Source organism: Ogataea philodendri, assembly GCF_020536065.1.
Source record: "Ogataea philodendri strain CBS6075 chromosome Unknown scaffold3, whole genome shotgun sequence".
In the NCBI taxonomy this organism is placed as follows: Eukaryota; Fungi; Ascomycota; class Pichiomycetes; order Pichiales; family Pichiaceae; genus Ogataea; species Ogataea philodendri.
In genome coordinates this window covers 35,018-54,436 of record NW_025764099.1, presented here as the reverse complement: position 1 = coordinate 54,436, position 19,419 = coordinate 35,018, and the positions used below count along the sequence as shown (strand labels likewise).

At 49.3% G+C, this 19,419-nt stretch overlaps 14 protein-coding genes across 14 annotated transcripts; 7 read left to right on the top strand and 7 right to left on the bottom strand.

Moving 5' to 3' along the window:
• Positions 1-15: 15 nt before the first annotated feature.
• On the top strand, positions 16-453 carry OGAPHI_005439 (uncharacterized protein; the record flags this gene model as incomplete). Its single annotated transcript, XM_046206624.1, has 1 exon — positions 16-453. The coding sequence occupies one exon, from the start codon at positions 16-18 to the stop codon at positions 451-453; it is 438 nt and encodes a 145-aa protein (XP_046059280.1).
• A 293-nt stretch (positions 454-746) lies between these two features.
• Positions 747-6,161, bottom strand: OGAPHI_005436 (uncharacterized protein; the record flags this gene model as incomplete). Its single annotated transcript, XM_046206620.1, has 1 exon — positions 747-6,161. One exon carries the CDS (start codon positions 6,159-6,161, stop codon positions 747-749), a length of 5,415 nt encoding a protein of 1,804 aa, XP_046059277.1.
• OGAPHI_005438 (uncharacterized protein) lies at positions 1,954-2,250 on the top strand (the record flags this gene model as incomplete). The annotated part of the gene is made up of 1 exon (XM_046206623.1): positions 1,954-2,250. One exon carries the CDS (start codon positions 1,954-1,956, stop codon positions 2,248-2,250), a length of 297 nt encoding a protein of 98 aa, XP_046059279.1.
• OGAPHI_005437 (uncharacterized protein) lies at positions 5,356-5,676 on the top strand (the record flags this gene model as incomplete). Its single annotated transcript, XM_046206621.1, has 1 exon — positions 5,356-5,676. One exon carries the CDS (start codon positions 5,356-5,358, stop codon positions 5,674-5,676), a length of 321 nt encoding a protein of 106 aa, XP_046059278.1.
• Positions 6,162-6,253: 92 nt separating the features above from the next.
• On the top strand, positions 6,254-11,662 carry OGAPHI_005434 (uncharacterized protein; the record flags this gene model as incomplete). Its single annotated transcript, XM_046206618.1, has 1 exon — positions 6,254-11,662. One exon carries the CDS (start codon positions 6,254-6,256, stop codon positions 11,660-11,662), a length of 5,409 nt encoding a protein of 1,802 aa, XP_046059275.1.
• Positions 10,492-10,788, bottom strand: OGAPHI_005435 (uncharacterized protein; the record flags this gene model as incomplete). Its single annotated transcript, XM_046206619.1, has 1 exon — positions 10,492-10,788. One exon carries the CDS (start codon positions 10,786-10,788, stop codon positions 10,492-10,494), a length of 297 nt encoding a protein of 98 aa, XP_046059276.1.
• A 105-nt stretch (positions 11,663-11,767) lies between the features above and the next one.
• OGAPHI_005433 (uncharacterized protein) lies at positions 11,768-12,648 on the top strand (the record flags this gene model as incomplete). The annotated part of the gene is made up of 2 exons (XM_046206617.1): positions 11,768-11,970; positions 12,210-12,648. The coding sequence occupies 2 exons, from the start codon at positions 11,768-11,770 to the stop codon at positions 12,646-12,648; spliced, it is 642 nt and encodes a 213-aa protein (XP_046059274.1).
• On the bottom strand, positions 12,048-13,181 carry OGAPHI_005432 (uncharacterized protein; the record flags this gene model as incomplete). Its single annotated transcript, XM_046206616.1, has 2 exons — positions 12,048-13,094; positions 13,161-13,181. The coding sequence occupies 2 exons, from the start codon at positions 13,179-13,181 to the stop codon at positions 12,048-12,050; spliced, it is 1,068 nt and encodes a 355-aa protein (XP_046059273.1).
• A 74-nt stretch (positions 13,182-13,255) lies between these two features.
• On the bottom strand, positions 13,256-14,875 carry OGAPHI_005431 (uncharacterized protein; the record flags this gene model as incomplete). The annotated part of the gene is made up of 1 exon (XM_046206615.1): positions 13,256-14,875. The coding sequence occupies one exon, from the start codon at positions 14,873-14,875 to the stop codon at positions 13,256-13,258; it is 1,620 nt and encodes a 539-aa protein (XP_046059272.1).
• A 323-nt stretch (positions 14,876-15,198) lies between these two features.
• Positions 15,199-16,395, bottom strand: OGAPHI_005430 (uncharacterized protein; the record flags this gene model as incomplete). The annotated part of the gene is made up of 1 exon (XM_046206614.1): positions 15,199-16,395. One exon carries the CDS (start codon positions 16,393-16,395, stop codon positions 15,199-15,201), a length of 1,197 nt encoding a protein of 398 aa, XP_046059271.1.
• A 35-nt stretch (positions 16,396-16,430) lies between these two features.
• Positions 16,431-17,114, bottom strand: OGAPHI_005429 (uncharacterized protein; the record flags this gene model as incomplete). The annotated part of the gene is made up of 1 exon (XM_046206613.1): positions 16,431-17,114. One exon carries the CDS (start codon positions 17,112-17,114, stop codon positions 16,431-16,433), a length of 684 nt encoding a protein of 227 aa, XP_046059270.1.
• A 219-nt stretch (positions 17,115-17,333) lies between these two features.
• Positions 17,334-18,269, top strand: OGAPHI_005428 (uncharacterized protein; the record flags this gene model as incomplete). The annotated part of the gene is made up of 1 exon (XM_046206612.1): positions 17,334-18,269. The coding sequence occupies one exon, from the start codon at positions 17,334-17,336 to the stop codon at positions 18,267-18,269; it is 936 nt and encodes a 311-aa protein (XP_046059269.1).
• Positions 17,388-18,651, bottom strand: OGAPHI_005427 (uncharacterized protein; the record flags this gene model as incomplete). The annotated part of the gene is made up of 2 exons (XM_046206610.1): positions 17,388-17,835; positions 18,404-18,651. The coding sequence occupies 2 exons, from the start codon at positions 18,649-18,651 to the stop codon at positions 17,388-17,390; spliced, it is 696 nt and encodes a 231-aa protein (XP_046059268.1).
• OGAPHI_005426 (uncharacterized protein) lies at positions 18,409-19,401 on the top strand (the record flags this gene model as incomplete). The annotated part of the gene is made up of 1 exon (XM_046206609.1): positions 18,409-19,401. One exon carries the CDS (start codon positions 18,409-18,411, stop codon positions 19,399-19,401), a length of 993 nt encoding a protein of 330 aa, XP_046059267.1.
• Between the last annotated feature and the right edge of the window lie 18 nt (positions 19,402-19,419).

Here is a 19,419-nt window from a genome sequence, read left to right as displayed (position 1 = left end):
TTACATCAACATATCATGATCATCCCAGAATTTTTGCTCGAAAACATACAGGCCCTGATGGCCGCGCCAGATATCTGTCCCTCAGAGCTCGTGGGAAACACGCTACACCCTAGAGATCTGGACAAGGCCTGGAACGATACCAAGAGCGGATGGAATAAGTGTATGGACAAGAGATGGTGCAAGATTGTTGTGATTGTGTGCATTGTCGTGGGCGGTTTGTTCGTTCTCTGGGTGCTGTCTACAATCTTCCAGCTGATCTGTTGTGGAGCAAAGTGTATTGAGGCCCTGTGCTGCTGCTGTTGCTGTGGAAGAAGAAAGGAAAAAGTGGTTTACAAAGAGGCTCCACCTCCTTCGTCGCAGGGCAACGCATACACGAATCCAAACATGTACTATCAGCAGAACGCGAACCCGTTTGCAGACCAAAATAGGTATAGCAAGCAGCAGCATTTCTGATTTCCATAGTTGTCTCGTACGTACCGGTTTAAGAGCGATTTATACAATTTCCAGGGCGTTGGCTACGTTGATCCGCGTGCACAAGGCTGTAAATCACGTACCGCTTGCATTCTGCAAATCTTTCCAATTTCATAACCAAAAAAATTTCAAAAAAAAAATTGAAGATTGAGGCCAACAGGAATCGAACCTGCAACCCTTCGATCTGGAGTCGAAAGCTCTACCATTGAGCCATAGCCCCACCCTCTATCAAATTTCACGTCCACAGTGCCTAAGAAGGTCAGACTTGCACGGCCTCATAGTGTCTCCCAGCCCCCGCAATCGATCTGGCCCTCCAGCTTCCGCGCTATTTGGTTCGGGATGTTGTGTTGCAGCCACACGGTCCGGATAAATTCGTCGTACTTCTCCTTGCACAGCGTCAGGTCGTGGCCCTTCTTCGAGTCCTCGTCCGCTTCTCCGTAGTCGTCCAGGTACGGGCTCTCAAAGAAAGAGCCCTTGCCCTTGTTCAGGAGCAAAATGCAGTTGCTCTTGGGGATGAAGAAGATGCCGAACTCGGCGTTGATGCACTCCCACTTCACATGGATATTGCACGATCCCAATTGGTCGCCATAGTTCTGCAGCTGTAAGTTCACCGATTTGGCACAGAAGAGACAGATGGCCGGATCGGCTGGCTTCACGGCCAGTTTGTTGTAGTACAGGCTGAAGAACTTGTTGAGTCGCAGCGGGAGCGAGATCAGCTTCACCTGCGACGGAAATGGCACTCTAGCCTGGAACATCATGGCCTTTGCCTCTGGGCTCACACGGAACTCGTTCAACGGCATGGCCTCAAGAACGTCGTACAGTGTGGGCAGATTCATCACAGCACAAAGCTTGTCGCATTCCAGAGAGAACTGCGTCAGATCGGGCAGTCTTCCTGGAGTGACAACAGAGAACCGCACAAATGCATAGATCAGCGATTTCCGCAAGAAAGGCGTCACGAGTCTGACCAGCATCGAGTAGATAAGTTTGCCGACTTGGGCTGGCCTCGACGCAGAGAACGCCCGTACTATCTCGTCAAGCTTGGGCGAGTCGTACGGAAGATCGGCCAGATCCACAATCAGGCTGTTGTCGCTACAAGTAGCGTTCTCTAGCTTGCTGAGCAAAATCAACAGACTCTGCTTGATATGTTTCAAATAACACAGATGCAGCAGTTTGCTAAAGTCCATTCCAATACTTGGCACCTCCTCGGCGCCAACCAGTAGCTTGAAGTAGTCTTCTCCTTCGTAGAGCAAATCGTCGTCACGCTCAATGTTGCGCCAAAGACCAATCAGCCGTTCTGGGTACGACACAAAGCTGCGGTAATGAGTCGCTGTGGATGTCGACGTTTCTGCGTTTCTGATCAAGTCACGAAACTGGTTCCACACACGAAGCGACGTCAGAGCCTGGTTGGGTATCTCGTAAATGAGTAGTTGCAACGCTCCCGGGTCGTAGTAAACGCCCCTGAGCGAAACCTCAATCGACTCGATGGTTTTGGTCAAAATGGCACTCACCCCATCAAATGGCGAAGTCAGCACAGCAAACCCTGTAAGAGTGTGGTTCAAGGCCAAAAATGACTTGGAGTTGGCCTGCACAGACATGTCCTCGTCGTTGACAAACCAGTACTCTGGTTTGACGTTTGCCTTCACACGGCTGATCAACGACGTCTTGATTTCTGCTAGTCTTCCCTCGCTAGCCTTCAAATCATTTGAAAGGTTTGGATCAAGTATAGACTTGGCGTGTGATTTGAGCTTGTCGTTCAGGTCTTCTTTGTTGGAAGTGTAGTAGATTGGAATGAAGATGTTATTCACAGCTTTGCAAAGCGGGCACAAAAACTCTTGACGAGAAATGTCTTCGGGAACAGTTCTGGTAATCTGGGAAACCTGGCGAGTCTTGACAGACTTGAGGAAGTTCAGGTAACAAGAAAAGTGCATTCCATGACAACAACTGTTGAAAACAGCATGGTTCTCGTTACAAGCCTCCTCGTTGCTTGGGAACCCTGGACCATAAACAACCTCCTCTTCAACGTTGCGCAAGTACGCAGCAAGAGCAGATTTTTTTTCAATCTCAGCCTCATCCAGATTGGCATTCCCAGAGAAAGCTTTGTAGAACCAATACTTGTTCTGGAATGGGACAGATCTGAACTCGTTGCTCTGCGAAACATAACTGATGATTCCAAATGGCTCGTTTTCGTAGTTGGCGTTCATCTGGCAAAGAATACATCGTTCGTGCGGATACTGCCAGCTGTTGTCTTCTTCATTGGAATCGTACTCGTCAATGTCCATCATGTCCACGGCGTCAAAGTTGTAGTTTTCGGCAAACTTCTGCTGTTGTTTCTTGAACTTCGCCAAAATTTGGCTCCTCTTCTTCTTGCCTAATCTCTTCTTCTTGTCAGAGGCCATCTCGTCCAATGGCGGAGAAGGCTGGATCCGAGACGAGTCAAAGTTATCCATCAACTCGGAAAGCACTTGCTCGTTGTTGTCGAAGTGATCGCATATGATCTTCAAAATGGCTCTCGCCTTGGCGTAAAAACCTCTGAACGGTTCCTTAAGCAGGAAAGCGTAGATGAGATTGGAAACCTGAGAGTTCCGTAAGTAGAAAGAAATGAATTCCGGTCCGTTTGGAAGCTTGACAGCAACATGGATCAAATGCAATGTAAAGTCTAGCAATGTGTCAACAGAATTTTCGCCCTTGGCCACTGACTCGTGGCAGTAAAGAAGCGAGCTTTCCAAAATGGAGATGAAGTGGGTGCAACAGGTTATTTTTGTCAAAAATTTGAACTTCCCGTCGTCCCAATTGATGTTTTTTGGAGGCACGCAAACGTCACTCAACGGAACTTTGGTAATGTTGTGGATTCTCTCCTTCAGCACTTTAAGACAGTCTTCACGTTTGTTGGATGTGTAATGAAGATAGTAGGGATCCACTTCGTCATACAACTCTTCTTTTAGTTTGTATGTCTTTGCCTCCTTCATGATATTTGAAACCTTCTTGCGTGGAATTTCGTCCACACACTGGTTGAACACCAAGAAGAACCGTTTTTCCGATGTGATGTGCTCAGAGATTTCGGATGTAATCTTGCTGTAACTCACCGGCTTGAAACATAAAGTCTGGATGATTTCTTTTCTGATTCTGAGATCAGGGATCTCAGTAGCGCTCTTGTTGTGAAGATGGAGATCTTCTGTCAGTATGTTGATCAAGAACAAAATGAACTCCTCTGCCATTTCATGTAAATGCGTTGCTGTGTATGGTGAGCTGGTATAGACCCCTTGGCACCAATCGACAAGATTCCATCTGTCAATAAGTGTGGGGACGCTCACGTCTGTTGTTTCCAGAGAGCAGAATAGTTGGACAAGAAATAGGTCTCGGAAATATCCAAACTCTCTGATTCCGGAGTTTTTGTATATGTACATTTGGTTTCTGATGCTGAGACCGTTTCTTACCCAAAGACCGGTCTTAATCTGAGACAGTAAAACGAAAGTTCGGATGGGAATGTCAAAAATTCCCTTCACATAGTCTCCTTTCATCAAGACGTTTGACGAACCGTCTGCGAAAGAAAACGGTATTTCGTCGACACACTCAACGAGATAGCGTAACAAATCCTCCGTTGCTGTAGCAGGACTCATCTCAATACACCAAGACAAGAACGAGTGTAGAGGGTGCAAGAAACTAACTTTCTCGCTGAGAACATCGAACTTGACGATTCTTGTGGAGATGTTGTTGAGTTCAAGTGTTTGGAACTCAATTGGCGGTTCCTGGTTCTCCACCACCTTATTTGGCCCTGAGTCGGCGTCAACAAAAGATCGCGAAGGCATAAACACAGACTGGATCAGCTTGTTGATTGTAAGTCTAACTAACTGAGAGCAAATCTGGCTGGATTGTGCTTTGCTGATAGATTTGGAGATGTTTTCCAGAAAATGGGAAATCACCGACATTCCATTGAAGTACAGCCCATAGTCTGTTAATTCGTATTCCACGTGTGTTGTTGCTTCTCGTTTTATTGTTGGTTTACCTTGGAAAATGTCCAGCACATCCAAAATCTTGCTAAAGTATGGCAAGTAGTAGAACAAGTTGTCATTTATCTGATTTCTGCTGATGATGTAGGTCATATCGAGGAATATGTGACCCCATTTTCGATTCTTTAATGAAAAGTATAGCAAACCGTGTTTGTTAGAGGAGTATGGTGATGCAACGTCTCTTGTAAATCCTGTTCTTAGGTAATAGTCCATCATTTCCAGCATTTTGCACATATCTCCATGCTCCACGATGGCGGTGCAGCTGGACGGATTCGTGTACACCTGTGTTGATATCACAGGAACCAGGGAAGATTCTGGTTCTCTGTCAAGAGTCAGGAACATTGTTGTTAGGTCGATGTAGATGTCGACATATTGTGCGGTGAGCAGAGGCTTGAATTTCAGGTCGTTAAGAATGACAGAAACGTAAACATCGTGCAATTTAGTTCTGATTGTCTTGCAGAACCGAATATCAAAGTACGCCAAATACTGGAAGCGTGAGCCTTCGAAATGAACGTACTTGTTCCCGCTTCCCAGAAGCGAGAGGTTTGAGTACTGACATTGTTTCAGTAAATCGGGTGATATGTCCCATTCGTATTTCACCGGGTTGAAGTTGATCTGGTACTTGTAATACAGGAGTGTTTCTCTTGGTAGCGCAACGTCGTAATTTTCACGGTTGTGGCTATATTCGCTATTCTTCAAGTCGTGGACAAGTATGGGTAAATCTTTATACCCTCTGTTGTATCTGCTTAGGAAAGCCTGGCATATTGTCCCTTGGTAATTTTTGTTGTTTTTGACCACCATAGAGTTCGTTAGGTCTGAGATCCAGAGAATCATTTCGTCGCAGACGTTCTCCTTGAAAACGTCCCTACAGCTGCGGATGCATGCTGTTAGCCCTGTTGAGGTAAGTAGCGATTGTTTCTTGAGCAGAAAGTCAATGTCATTCGAAACCATCACGATTGCCTTTCCAAACGAGTTGCATTTGGCCACAATCATGTTTGCAAATTCTGTAACCTTTCCTGTGGCAAACCTGACTCGTTGGACAGCGTCTCTATATTGGTGGACCTGGTCGTTGTACAGCACCAAGGCAAACTTGTATGAGTTTTCATCCTTGACGCCGTACAATTGTGGGTCGAGTTCAGACAGCTCGGACCAGTGTAGAATGTCCAATCTTGTTTTTGGAGGCAGGATACATGGATAGGAGTGGATCATGACGTCCAAGATATAATCCAGAGCCACGTTGATGGTGTTTCCAAACTCGGGAGGCGAGGGTGTCTGAGCCATCAATTGCGTGGTAAAGTAATTGCAATGGACGTTTCCGTACGCCTCTGGGTCTCCGCAGTCGCAACAGCCGTTCGACTCCCTCTGAATAATTCCCTTGTGGACTTGGTGATCTTTGTGGAATTGCGGCTGGAAACAGTACGAGCACAGAGCGCAGGTCTCATCAAACCCACACGTAAGACATCTGTAGCACGCTTCACCACGCTGGAACTTGCGGCCGCACGGTCTATCGAAATGGTTGTGTATTTCGGGATCAATTTTCAGCTCTTCTTCGCTAAGGCCCGCCATTTCGTTCAATGTCTGACGAAGCAAAGAGCGCACCTCATTGGTAAACTTAAAATCACTGGCCCTCGGCAGGCCAGCAAGGAACCGACGAAAAGTTTGGGCCCCGTCTGGTTGGGCCATTTCGTAAAGATCGAGGGAGAGTCAAAATAACGTCTTTTTTTTTTCGCCACAAAAATATTGGAGCCGATTACAAATAAGTTAATTCTCTTGTCATGTCGATCTCTTCCAAGTTGAACAATATTTTGGTTCAACTTCCGCGCTTATTTGACTACTCATTGACGCCGGATTTGGAGACGAGCCTGATAAGAGTGCTATATTATGCGTTGTCGGGAGACTCCAAGTACTATGAGCTCCTGTTCCCGGACTTAATGATCAACGAGGAGTTCCCCTCCAATTGGGAGTCCACTATTGTCCATGACTATCACGGGTTGATCACCAAGGGTCGTTTTTACGATCGTCAGAAACAGAGCACTAGTAAAGCTCATCATGGCAGGATCTGCGCACAGAAGATCGAAAAGGATCAAGTGGTGTACAACTGCTACGATTGTGGTATAGATGAAACATGTTGTCTGTGTGACGACTGTTTCAACAAAGAGCAGCACTCTGATCACGACGTGGGGACCCATATCTCCAATGGAGATGCTATTTGTGATTGCGGAGACCACGAGTCTTGGAAGTGTGATCTCAAGTGCGTCGCTAATAGTATGGTGGAGTCCGAGCCCGATGATTTGCCGACGGAGCTTGTCGAGATCATCAATGAGGTCATTCGTACTGTCTTTGACTACTTTCTGGACGTTCAAGCTTTGAATACACATACTGTCCCGGGAACCCAGAGATACCTATATGCCGAGAAGAATCCTGACTTATTTAAGCTTTACTCGGAAACTGCGCAACTTTCCAAAGACAAATACGGCTCAGAAGATACAAACTCAGATGTGTACTGTCTGATTGTATGGAACGACGAGTTCCACGACTGGACAATCTCCAAACAGAGCATCGCCATGGCATTGCCAACTACTGCATCGGATCACAAGAAGAACCAACAGCTTACACAGGAAATAGATAGAGAGGGCAAAAGCATCATATCCACCAGCAAGAACATAGACGTCCTCATGAAACAGTATTACAAAGTTCAGACACACGGATTGACTGCCACCATCGTGTCAGCGAGAGATGCAACCAGAGACTTCCTTTGCGAGAATATCATTAATTGGCTGGTCAAGATGACATCGCACCCGAATTCCAAAATTTCCGAGTGTGTGAAGATATCTATTGCCAATGCGATGTTTGAACAATACAATACCGTGCATGAAGAGGAGAAGACTGTTGGCAAGTATTTCTCTTTCTCAAATCCCGACAATGTTGGCAACTTGCTCCCTAATTTCAAGATCCCACAACTACCAGGAAGCGTTTTGAAGAAAGACGTGAACATATCCATGTTGAAACACATCGGACTTGCATTGGCCAGTGAGCATTTAGAGCCTGAGGAGTATGCTGAGGCCACCACTACGAGAATTCAGATGTTCTTCTTTATGGAAATGCGGTTATGGAAAAAGCTCAGAAAGACGCTTCGGAGCTTGCTTTTGCCGACGTTGACCACGTCCTATCAGTACAGAGAGATCCTAGCTGACCAGATAGTCGAAATTCTTCCCCTGTTGGAATTGATTCAAGCCAAGCATGACCGCGAATGGAATCTCTCGCTGATGGACCACTTCCGTCTTCAGATATATCTTGATCCTAAAATCGGCACTCATCTGCTTACAACAGGCAAACTGTGCTCGGTTTTCCAAAGCACGATACAGATATTCAAGGAAAACGTTCTTCCTGGAACCGACAAGTACTCTCCAGAACAGAATGTGACTGATTGGAAGGTGCAGCGACTGTTGAATGCGGAGTCAGCCTGTCTCAGAGGACTTGAAACGTTGACTAATTACATCAAGCCTGGGTACGAGGATATTTTGGGAAACAGACTTCTTTGTTACTTGATTCTGACACTGCGGATGTTTGATCAATCGTGGTCTCTCAAACGAAAAAGAGACGTTCATGTGGAGATAGAAAGCCAAGAGAGCAAACTATACTTTATCAGAGCTCACCAGGCGTACAACTTGACAAAGAATGTTGGTAAGATAATTGCCGGTCTAGATACCAAGAGCTCTGTTGTTGAGGAAGCTATTGCAATCATTGGTATGTATCTGACGAATTCGTCGGCGATCTACGATAATGATCTGGATATCATCAAGTACGAAGTGTCCAAGGAAAAGACTTCGTTTATCAACCCTGTCCATTCTCTTCTGGCTGAAGTTTGTCGGAACTACAAATTCTTTGATTTGACAATGTTGGAGCGCAACAAGTCAGGCTTACCAAGTGGTGACACCTGGGATCCTGAAACCACCCAAGACGAGATCAATCTTTTCGCCATCGCCGATCAGTCTTTACGCAGCCAAGTGCTTTCTGCTCAAATCCTGTCGGGTTTCTGGGTTAGAAATGGTCAGGAAGCAATGTTCCAAGAGCTTTCTTACCGTTTCATCTTCAACCCTGAAGGAGACCTTTATTTGAACCAATTGAGTGTTTTGTTTGAACCTTCAATCAAGAGGTCACTTTTGAATATCTTTGACAGGTATGAGCTTCTTAAATGCATCAATGGCAATCAGCAGTTTGACAAGACGATATACGAAGAGCGAGGCACGTCGATTATTGGTGAAATGGTCCATTTCTTTTACAGACTTCTCACGTATCGCGTTTTCTTTGACAAGACCATCTCTGCTAGTGAAATTGACTACCTGAAAACTAAGTACGCAATTTGCTACAAACTGAGTCTGGGGCCTGTTCAATATACTGATTTGAAGAGAGCTGTGGATAGCTCGGCTGATTTTGACCGCTTGTTAAAAGAAGTTAGCGTGTTCAATCCGCCAACAGGTATTAACGACTATGGACACTATTCTTTGAAACCGGAGCTGTATTCCGAGTTGGACCACTTGAGCTATTTCAACAAGAGTAATTCGCAAGATGATCTTGAGATGGCTTTGTTCAACAATATTGCTGCCAACAAAAAGAAGAAGGTGGAAGAGGTTGTGATTCATCCACAGATTTATCCATTGAAGGGAGACGATTTACAGAAGTTTGCCAAAATAGGCGCCGCCTTTAGAAGCCCGCTATTTGTCAAGTTCATCTACAAAGCGCTATCGTTTGCAATTTCTTCGGAGAATGACAATTTTGTTCCTCACTTGCTACATTTAGTGCATGCTATCATTGTTGACGATGGTCTTTATAATTCCGAGAATGATCAGAGTCTTCAAGCGTTTATTGATATCCCAGTCAGCAACTTATTGTTGACTTTGATTGAGAAGGAGGACGTTTCCAAGTTTGTCGCTAAGAAGGCTTCCTACATTTTGGATCTTCTCTTGACCAAAGACGAAAGTGTCCTGCAGTCTCTAATTGACTGTTTCGGCCAAGCTCACATTGATGAATTCAAGAAAACCGCTCGTGGAAAGGTTCTGGAGACCAAGAAGGAGAGAGCAAAGAGGTTGGCCTTGAAGAGACAACAAAAGATCATGAAGAAGCTGACAAAACAGCAGGCTGCGTTTGTGGAGAACAACAAGGTCTTCTTTGATGAGCCCGCCCCAGTTGAGAAACCCGAGGCCGATAAGTTGGAAACAGAGCTGCGGACCTGCATTTATTGTCGGAACCCTGAAAACTACAAGGAGTTGTTTGGTATGCCAACACTGATATCTCATTCGTCTGTGTTCTGGAACGTTCCAATTGTTGACATGGATGCTCCTTCCTTGATGATTCCCGGTTTCCCCACGAACAATGCCAACTCTAGAAAACGTAAGTGGCAGGACCTGGTGGAGAATATCTCTTGTTTTGGAACAAAGTGCACACGGTCCAAGTACGTCATCACCGGATGTCTCCATGGAATGCATTACAGCTGTTTCCACGACTACTTGAAAGAGAACCATGCCGACGTTTCTCAGTACACCTGTCCATTATGCCAATCTTACTGCAATTCGTTCATTCCAACGTCTCGGTTCCCTGACTTTGAGCTGGAGATTGCGTCTGAGCTCAAGTCCAAGACCTGGCAGAATATTTACAACGAGAACCAGGGCGACAATTGTTCAGAGCTGAGTGGCTACGTGTTTGACAAGAAGATGTTCCGTGTGTTGTCGCACTCGGAACTGCCCGAATATAGAACGATCATGAGGCAGTTGAGAACCTTGATGAAGGAGAATAGAATCATGCGCAAAGTGGTCAAATCGTCTTCCCAGCAACTGTCGTTGAAGTTTTCGCTGCCAATCTTGTTGGGAAACACCTTGGAGATGTATGAAATATCTTCCAGGACGAAACTCAAGCCGGATGAGGAAGACCTGAGTTCCAAAGACATGACATTGTTGCGCTCTTTGGTTCAGTTCCGTGTTCTGCTCAATTACCTGCCTCCAGATCCTCCTAACGACTATAGCAGATTTGCCGAGTACAAGTCTCTGGTCAGATCAGACAACTTTGGCTCTACAACAGAGATGTTGCTTTTGTACATGGAAGGTAACGAGTCGTTTGATATTCTGATGAGACTAGAGCTAACCAAGTGGATGGTGAAGGCTTTGTTTTCACTGATTTCCAGATACAGTCTGAACCCGGGCAACTTGAACGTCGACAGTGTCTTGAAGCCTGTTGAGCCACTGGAAGGCCCACTCAAGGAGACTTTTGTGCTATTAACAAAGAAGTGTGCCGCGAACCTGTTTCGCAAGTTCATTAGCGAGATCGGGCCTGCCTACTACAACGACGAGCTAATCACAAAGCTCAACACAATCATGGTGAACATCTTTGACTGCTACTATCGGCAGCTGATGCTTGTGAAACAGACGTTCAATCTAGGCGGTGGGGAGTTCCCAACGTACCAAGAGCTGTTGGGCAACTTGCAGGACACAAAGAGTCTAGAGTACTCTGTTTCGATCCAAGTTGCCACATCGATGTCGAACTACCTGAGCTCGACGAACTCTCTGGTGCTGGACTTCCCTGGTAAGGTCCATCTGTGCGAGCTGCCAGAAAAGCTGACGGATTTCCTCAAGTACGACTCAATTGGCAAAGAGAAGGCCGCCGACCGCAAGTACCTGTGCCTGTTTTGCGGGTCTTTGGTGAAGAAGCTGCAACACTTGTCGAACTGCAAGCTGAACGACTCGAGCTACTCGTTGTTTTTCTCGCCGTTCAACAACAAGCTGGAGTTTGAGCTGACGGCCACGAAGAACAACATCTTCTTTGACATTCAGATACCGAACGGGGCGTCGGTGAGCGTTGGGTCGCCGTACTTCAACCGGCACGGCGAGCCGGCGGGTGGGCTGCTGGGCGCGGGCGAGAGCGGGACGCTGCACCTGCCACGGTACAACTACATCAACAAGATCTGGCTGAACCAGTACCTGATATCCACTATTTACAGAGACCTGCATGCGTCGATTCTGAGTCGGCGACGCGTGCAACCGTTCCAGTTTGGCATCCCAACACAGAACCAGACGCGACTGTCGGAGGACGAGGAAATGAGCGAGGACGACGACGACGACGCAGAGGCGATGGATCCGGAAGAGTACCTCACGAATTTGCTGATGCGGCAGGGATACTACGAGTTTCTGTAGACATGTTTTAATTTTTCAACCAACCAGTTCCGGGCTGTGTAGGCGTGGTTCGGTTGGCCAATAAAATTTTTTTGAATTAACCATTACTCTTTCATCTTTGTCAACATGTACTCTTCAATTTTCAACGTCTTCTTCAAGAGAAACGCGGCCATGGTGGCCACTGTGTTCACCGGAGCGTTCGTGTTCCAGGCCTACTTCGACCTTGCGGTGACCAACTGGTACGAAAACAGAAACAAGGGTAAACTCTGGAAAGATGTCAAGCTCACTCTCGGCGGAGGAGACGACGACGGTGACGACGACGACGACGAGTAAAGGTCAACAACGAGTGTACAGCTACATAGAACAAGGTCATAAGAATGAAATCAAACACATCTTTGTGAACACGCTAGATAATCTCTGTAATTTGGTCATCATCCGACGACGAGTCCTGGTCCATTTCCTCAACATTGTCCTCTGTAGGCTCGTCTCTCATGAGCATCTGCACCACCTTGTCGCACAGCTCTTGCACTTTTTCGTCCTGAGCAACCTTGTGCAGCTCTCTGATCAGTGGATACACGCTCTTCCCACGCAGGTACTCTCTGCCCTCGCGGGTCACGCAGAGCAACAGAACGCTCTCCAGATGGGTCTTGAGCAGGTCTGCGAGCGGCTCGATCTGTTTGTCGGCGTCCAGCAGCTGCAATTCGTCCGGCAACTCAAAGATCTCGTCGTCCTTGAGGCCCCGGTTTTCTGCCAACGCAAACGGGCCAATAACGTACGGGAGCAGGTTGATCTTCTCGTCCTGGAGCAGCGTCATGTGGCGGTTTGTGTCAAACAGCGAGTTCTTGATCGTGTACACTACGCCCTCGCGTCTGGTCTTGGAGTCGTACTTGTCCGTGAACACCAGCAACTTCGAGATAGGTACCACCTGGTCGTACGCTTGCTCTGCGACAAAGTACTCTCTGCCCTGCGGCAGCCGCGAGATGTCCGAGAAGAAGTACGACAAGTAGTCGTACGTTGCGTATCTGTTGAGCTTTCTGTCGGCGCCCTTGACGAAAAGGTCCATCAGACAGTCCATGGACTGGTTGCTCTTGAATATCTGTGTGTCTGTTTTCGAAAGGTCCACCTGGAGGTCAAAGATCTGCACAATTTCGTCGCTCTTGGCCAGATTGGCCAGCAGAATGCACATGAGGTCTGCGTTGGTGTTCTTGAGGTCCACCAGCTGCTGCAACAGAAACTGCAGGTACTCCTTGTCCTGAACAATGAGTTTACGGAACTCGAGATCGTCACACAGGTTGGCCAGTATGGTGAGCGCGTTCAGAACCACCTGCGGCGCCTTCTCCTTGGTCAACGCCTTGAGGTCGCCGATAGACTCGGAGTTGTTGTGCTTGAACAGTTGCGGATTCTGCGAGGACGGCGAAAATTGCACCAAGTTCTCCAGCGCGATCTCGCGGATCTTGAACTGCGGCGAGTGTAGAAACTCAACAAGCTGCGGTTAGTCGGCCAGTTCGCTAATACCTACTTCTTCGAGCTCAGTAACCATGCTTTGTAAGCTATACAGTTTTTCAGTAATTTTTTTCAAATATTTTTTTTCCTCCCTGCATAAGGAAATTTTCATCATCCTCTCTTCATCACCATCTTGTCTCTCACAATGAAGTGCTCCTTCAAAATCCGCTTGAGGTCCTCCTTGTAGTTCGGACTCAGACTGACTTTGTGCTTGAGCTGTTTCACCAGACTGGCCAGCGCGATCGGCCCGTCCACAAGCAAAGCGTCCACGTCTGCTCTGCTGATCGGGCCCTGGTCGCCCTCCAGCTTGATCTTGGGCCGTTTGGCAGCAGGCTCTTCCGAAACCTGTCTCTTGATGGCCGTCTTGGGGTTCCACTCGCCTGCAGGGAACTCCCGCAACACAGCAGGAGCGGCCTTTAGAACCACAAACCCGTCTCTGTGAGACTTGACCCGAATCTCTGGAGAACTCCGCCGAACAGCAACAGGAATCTCGGTGCTCTCCTCCTCCTTCACCTTCGTCTCGTCCGTCTTCTCGGTCTCCACATCCTCCATCTCGCTCTCTGAAAGATATGGGTCTTCCTCGTCGTCGGTGTCGTACACCTCGTTCATGGCGTTCTTGGCCAGCGCTTTCCGCAGCTTCTTGCCCTCCTTGTCGATCTTGCGCGTCTCAAACAAATCGTCCAAGTCGTCCTCGTTCTCGTCCTTCTCGATCAGGTTGTTCGCACGCAGCATCTCGCTCTTCATCTTCTTCTCCACCATCTTGCTCTCCTCCTCGTTTCCTTCCAGAATCGGAGCCTCCTCGTCGTCCTGGAACTCGTCGTCAAAGTCCAGCGTCTCGTCGTCCGACCGCTTCGTGTCCTCCATCCGCTGCGACGTGCCCTTCATCTTTCTGTACCGCGAATCCACTCGCTCTCCTCTCGACACCTCCTCCTGCATCTTTCTCATCAGCCATCTCGAAGTCTGGTTATTCTCCTTCATCTTGGCCTCAGCCTCCTCGAGCGTCAGCGTCGCATACTTGTTCCGCGGCGTGAACTTGTAAAACTTCTCCACAGGAATCATCTTGAAGCATTTGTTCTGATTGTCCAGCATCAAAAGACAGTAGTTGTCTGTGTTTCCGGCCTCGTAGTTGCCCACCCACGCCTGCTTCGAGTCGTAGTCCTCCATCACCCACGGGTAGTACTCCTCGTACCGGAGTTTCCGCTTGTTGTCGTCGAAAACCTTCACCTGTCTGGTTTTGCGCTTGAAAAACGGCCGTCTGCTTTTACGAGCACCTCCGTCGGGCGCCACAATGGACATATCCAGCTCGCGCCTGGCTTCCCGCGCGGCCTCGTTCTCCCGCCGCTGCCGGTCCTCCTCGCGCTGTCTGCGCTCCTCCAGAGGCAGCTTGCTGAGATCAACGTCGTCGTCCTCGTACGCCGTGCGCGGCAGTCTGTCGGTCAATATGCCCTGCTCCGCAAGCAGTTCCCGCTTCTTCTGCTCCTTCAACAGCTCATCCTTGCGCTCCTGCAAACGTCTCTGCTCCAGCTCCTTCAAAGACAGCTGGAATTGCAGGTTCTTGGGATCCTTTCTGTGCAGTCTGGCCGGCTCCTCAAAGTCCTTCGGTGGATTGATCTTCTTCACCGTGTGGAACTTCAAAATATGGTACCGGGTGTCTTCGATCTCCTCCTCGGAGAACGCACGCAGCGGGAAGTACTCGTACCGGGGGCTTCCTTCAGACTTGACCGTGGACATTATTTGGATAAATTGTTTTTTTGCCCACGGAAAATCCTTACACTGAAAAATTATGCTCAAGTACGAACCAAACATCGCCCACAACAGAAAGGTGGTGGCCAAGCTGAAGGACGTCACGTCGCTGGCGTTTGGCGCGTGTGCCGGGATTTTGCGGCTTCAGGCGTTCTACGGGGTGGCGTTTTTCGTCGCGACGAATCTATTAACAAGTGGTCTGTTTTACGGACTGTTTGTGAGCGGGCCCAAGCGAGACGCTAAGCAATTCTTCGAGAGCCCGCTGCAGGAAGTGTTTTTCGCCGAGCCGGGCCGGTACCTGGCCAGCTTCGTCATGATGTGGTGTCTTTTCTATGCGCTGGTATCGCCATGAACACCTCCTTGAACCACGGGTCTTTTGTCTGGTACTCCACCGTGAGTGGGTACGCGTCCGTGCGGGACTTGAGCTTGTTGCGGTATTTGGGCAGCAGCTGGGTTTCTTCGGTTGGGGGCACCGACTGCGGCAATGGCCAGTCCAGCAGATGGAACAGCCGGCGCAGCCCGCTGTTGCTGGAGAAAGCGTAGTCGTTGGCCGGGTCACAAGCGCAATGGTTCTCTGTGCGCACTTCTTCCTCCAACGGACACGTGGTGCGGCCCAGAAGCCCTGAAAACCCGGTCTTGTCGAGCCAAAACAGCTTGTTGGGCGGCACAAGCAGCGAGATAGCAAGAGTCTTGACGTGATAGTCTGTCCAGCGATCCACAAAGAACCCGTTGGTCTCGTCCACCTGACGAAACACAGCAGCGTACTCTTTCGACCGGAAAAAGTCCAGATCAGCCACCTCGAAATTCGAATCAAAACTGCACCCAGTGTAGCCGTCCTCGAAGACATACCGCATCAGCAACGTGTCGTTGGCAGACTCGGCGAACTGCTGCACCAAAGGAGCCAGCTTCTTGGTGATCGTGTTGGAGTCGACCGGCGCATTCGCGAACCCGTAGATCTGCCGCTGCGACTGTATATGTTTGAAAAAATCGTAGGGGATGTCACAGGCCAGCTCTGTGCCAACCTCAACGTTGCAATAGTACCGATAGTTGAGTAGAGACGGAAGAAACTGGAACCCGTACGTGTTGAACCTGTTCTTCAGCTTGTACTGTAGAAACTTGGAAAATGGCGACTGCAGGGCAGAGTGTCTGAGCGAATCTTTCAGACCCTTGGGGTCGACCGACTCGGGCAGACTGTAGTCTGGAGACTCGATCCGCTCGAAGATCGCCCGGCCAGAACACAGCTTCTCCAGCCGCGATTTCACCACCGCAGGCATCTCGTGATCCGCATAGTATGCAAAAACCCAGTCGTACTGGTACCGTTTGTTGAAAGCCGCTTCGACAGAGTAAACCGTCCGGAGCAGCTGACGTGGAGAGTCCACGTTGGGAACATAGGTGTAGAACGCGGCCTGACGACGCGAACTGGGCGGCGAAGCGGCCGGATGCAAACTCAAAAGCCACAGCACCAGCGTCGCAACCAACACCTCCAAGACGCGCTTCTTCCTAAACATGGTATGTCTGAATTACTAAACGTTGATTTTTCTCTCTAAATGTGCTGGGTTACGTAATCGAGCTTGTCGAGCTTGCGCACGGCGTCGAACAGCAGCGACAGGTTGATGACGGTGGGCGACAGCGACGGCTGGTCTGGGGTGTTCTGGAGCAGGGCCATCTGGATGCACAGCTGGTTGACCTGGCGGAGCTTTGCGTACTCTTCTGGCGACGGTGCGCGCGACTGCAGCGTTCTCAGGAACGATAGAACGCTCCTGATTCGTGCGTGCACGGCGTCGATGTCGGTCTTCGTTTCGGCTGCGATCTCTGCGGCCGAGTGCTGTGACACCTGGGCCGCAGAAACAGTGTCCAGCGCGGTTTGTTCGAACGATGTAGCTTTGATCTCAAAAGGGAGGCTCTTACCGTCCACGTCGACGGCCAGCTGACTATCGCGCAACAGCTGCAGTCGCACAGGGCTGGTCACTGTGGGGAGGTCCAATTCGGGCGTCTCGCCCGCCCGGTACGTGCCCAGCAGCGACAGGTGCGGGTAGATCTGCCGCAACAGCTGCAATCTATCTTGCAAGCCCTCTATGGTGTCTATTTCGAACCCGAGAAACAGCGAGTAAGTGTCAGTCTCTTTGTCATAGACGCCCAGCACGCCGCCACGAACGTCCTGCCCCGCGCGGGTCTGGTGGTCGGTCACGTGGAGCAGCAGCAACGGGTGCACAATTGCCAATGACATGTAACAAGACAATTAAATAATTGTGGAAATTAATATTCGATTCGAACTCCCGTGCACCACGTACCGAGGATCGGATTTTTTAGTGAGAGAGTAGTAACCTCTAAAATCCGGACAGAAATTGCGTCTTATCTTATCTTGGTGGAGAGGGTGTGTTTAGAAAAGTGGGTGGGCGGACTTGAAATAAAAGCGACGCCGGAATCTGTTGACCGCAGTACCAACATGTCTTTTCCCACAGCAACCCTGAACAACGGCGTCGTGATGCCCCTGGTGGGCCTAGGAACCTGGCAGTCCCAGCCCAACGAGGTGGCTCTTGCTGTCGAGCACGCCCTGAAAAACGGCTACAAGCACATCGACACTGCCGCCATCTACGGCAATGAGGCCGAGGTGGGCGATGGAATCAAGAACAGCGGCGTCGACCGTAAAGATATCTTTGTCACCACGAAGCTGTGGAATTCCCACCACGCTCCAGAGGATGTGCTGCCTGCTTTGGAGGAGAGCCTGAAAAAGCTCCAATTGGATTACGTTGACCTGTATCTGATGCATTATCCGTTTGCCTGCGACAAGACTGCCTTTTTGGAGTCGTCTGCGTCCAAGCCAGCAGATATCGACTATGTCGACACCTGGAAAGCCATGGAGAAGCTGTTGGACACCGGCAAAGTCCGTGCCATTGGAATCTCCAACTTCTGTCTCAGCGAGACCAAACGCCTGCTGGAAACATGTACTATCAAGCCACAGGTCCACCAGATGGAAATGCACCCGTACTTGAAGCAGAACGAGTTTTTAAAGTTCCACAAGGATAACGGCATTCACGTGACTGCGTACTCTGCGTTCGGCAACCAGAACTCCTCGTACGAGACGTCTGGCGAGCCAAAAATTCTGGAGCATCCTAAGGTGGTTACTGTGGCCGAAAAGCTCGGAAAAACCCCGGCTCAGGTGCTGGTTGCATGGGCTATCCATAGAGAAACCTCGGTGCTTCCTAAATCTGTGACGCCCAAGAGAATCGACGAGAACCTCGGTGGAGAGACTGTGAAGCTGTCGGATGAGGACTACGCCGCAATCTCCGACCTGGGATTCAGTAAAAGATACTCCGACTTCGGTCCCTTTGTTGGTGCTTGGTACTACAGTGATCTGGAGTGTCCTGGTAAAAAGGCCTGATATGCACGTCGGCAAAACAACATGGCATTCCGAGCCGCACCGCCGCACATGGTGGAGGATAACGGACTGGGCCAAAAACCGGTGGGCGATGTACATAATCGAGAGATAAATAGACATTCGACTGCCCCAATTACTTGCAATGACTTCCGACACTGTCCCTCTTATTGATTTCGCCAAGTTCGACGACGGCAGCGTGGAGGAGCGTCGCCGGATCGGCAAGCAGGTGGTGGATGCCATGACCCACGTTGGGTTTCTGTACATCATCAACCACGGGATCTCCCAGCAGGACCAGGAGCGCATGTTCCAATGGAGCGAGACGTTCTTCAAGCTCTCTGAAGAGCAGAAGTCCAAGTGTAGCCATCCCGAGAACGGGGCCCACCATCGCGGCTGGTCGCATGTGGGAAGAGAGAAGGTGGTCCAGATGGTGTTTGATAAGAGTCAGATCGAGGAGCTGCGCAAGAAACCAGACGTGAAAGAGTCCTTTGATATGGGAAACGAGGAGAACAAAGAGTTGGCCAACTTCTGGCCCGACCAGGATGACATTCCTGCTTTCAAGGAGTACTGTTTGTACTACTACAAGCTGTGCACCGTGCTATCCAAAAAAGTGCTGCGTGCAATTGCTTTGGGTATGGGTCTTGACGAGGAGTTTCTAACTTCGTACCACACGAAGTCTAACAACCAGCTCAGACTGCTGCACTATCCGCCCACCTCCACTGCAGACCTCAAGACCGGGAAGAGCGAGCGGATTGCTGCACACACTGATTTCGGCACCTTCACCATGCTTTTGCAGGACCAGTGCGGCGGTCTCCAGGTGGAATCGCCCCACGACAAGGGCCACTTCATCTCGGCACCATGTATTCCTGGCTCCCTGGTGATCAACACGGGCGATTTCCTCATGAGATGGTCCAACGACAAGCTCAAGTCGACTCTCCACCGAGTCACAGCTCCGCCTATCGACTCGCAAACAGGCATGTCCAAGGTCAGGTACTCGATTCCGTACTTTGTTGCCGCAGACAGAGACGAGCTTGTGGACGCTCTTCCAGGAACATTCACCGAAGAGAACCCAAAGAAATATCCGCCAATCACCTCCGGTGACTATCTGGCTATGAGACTCAACGCTACATACACTTGAATACCGAACAACAAAATT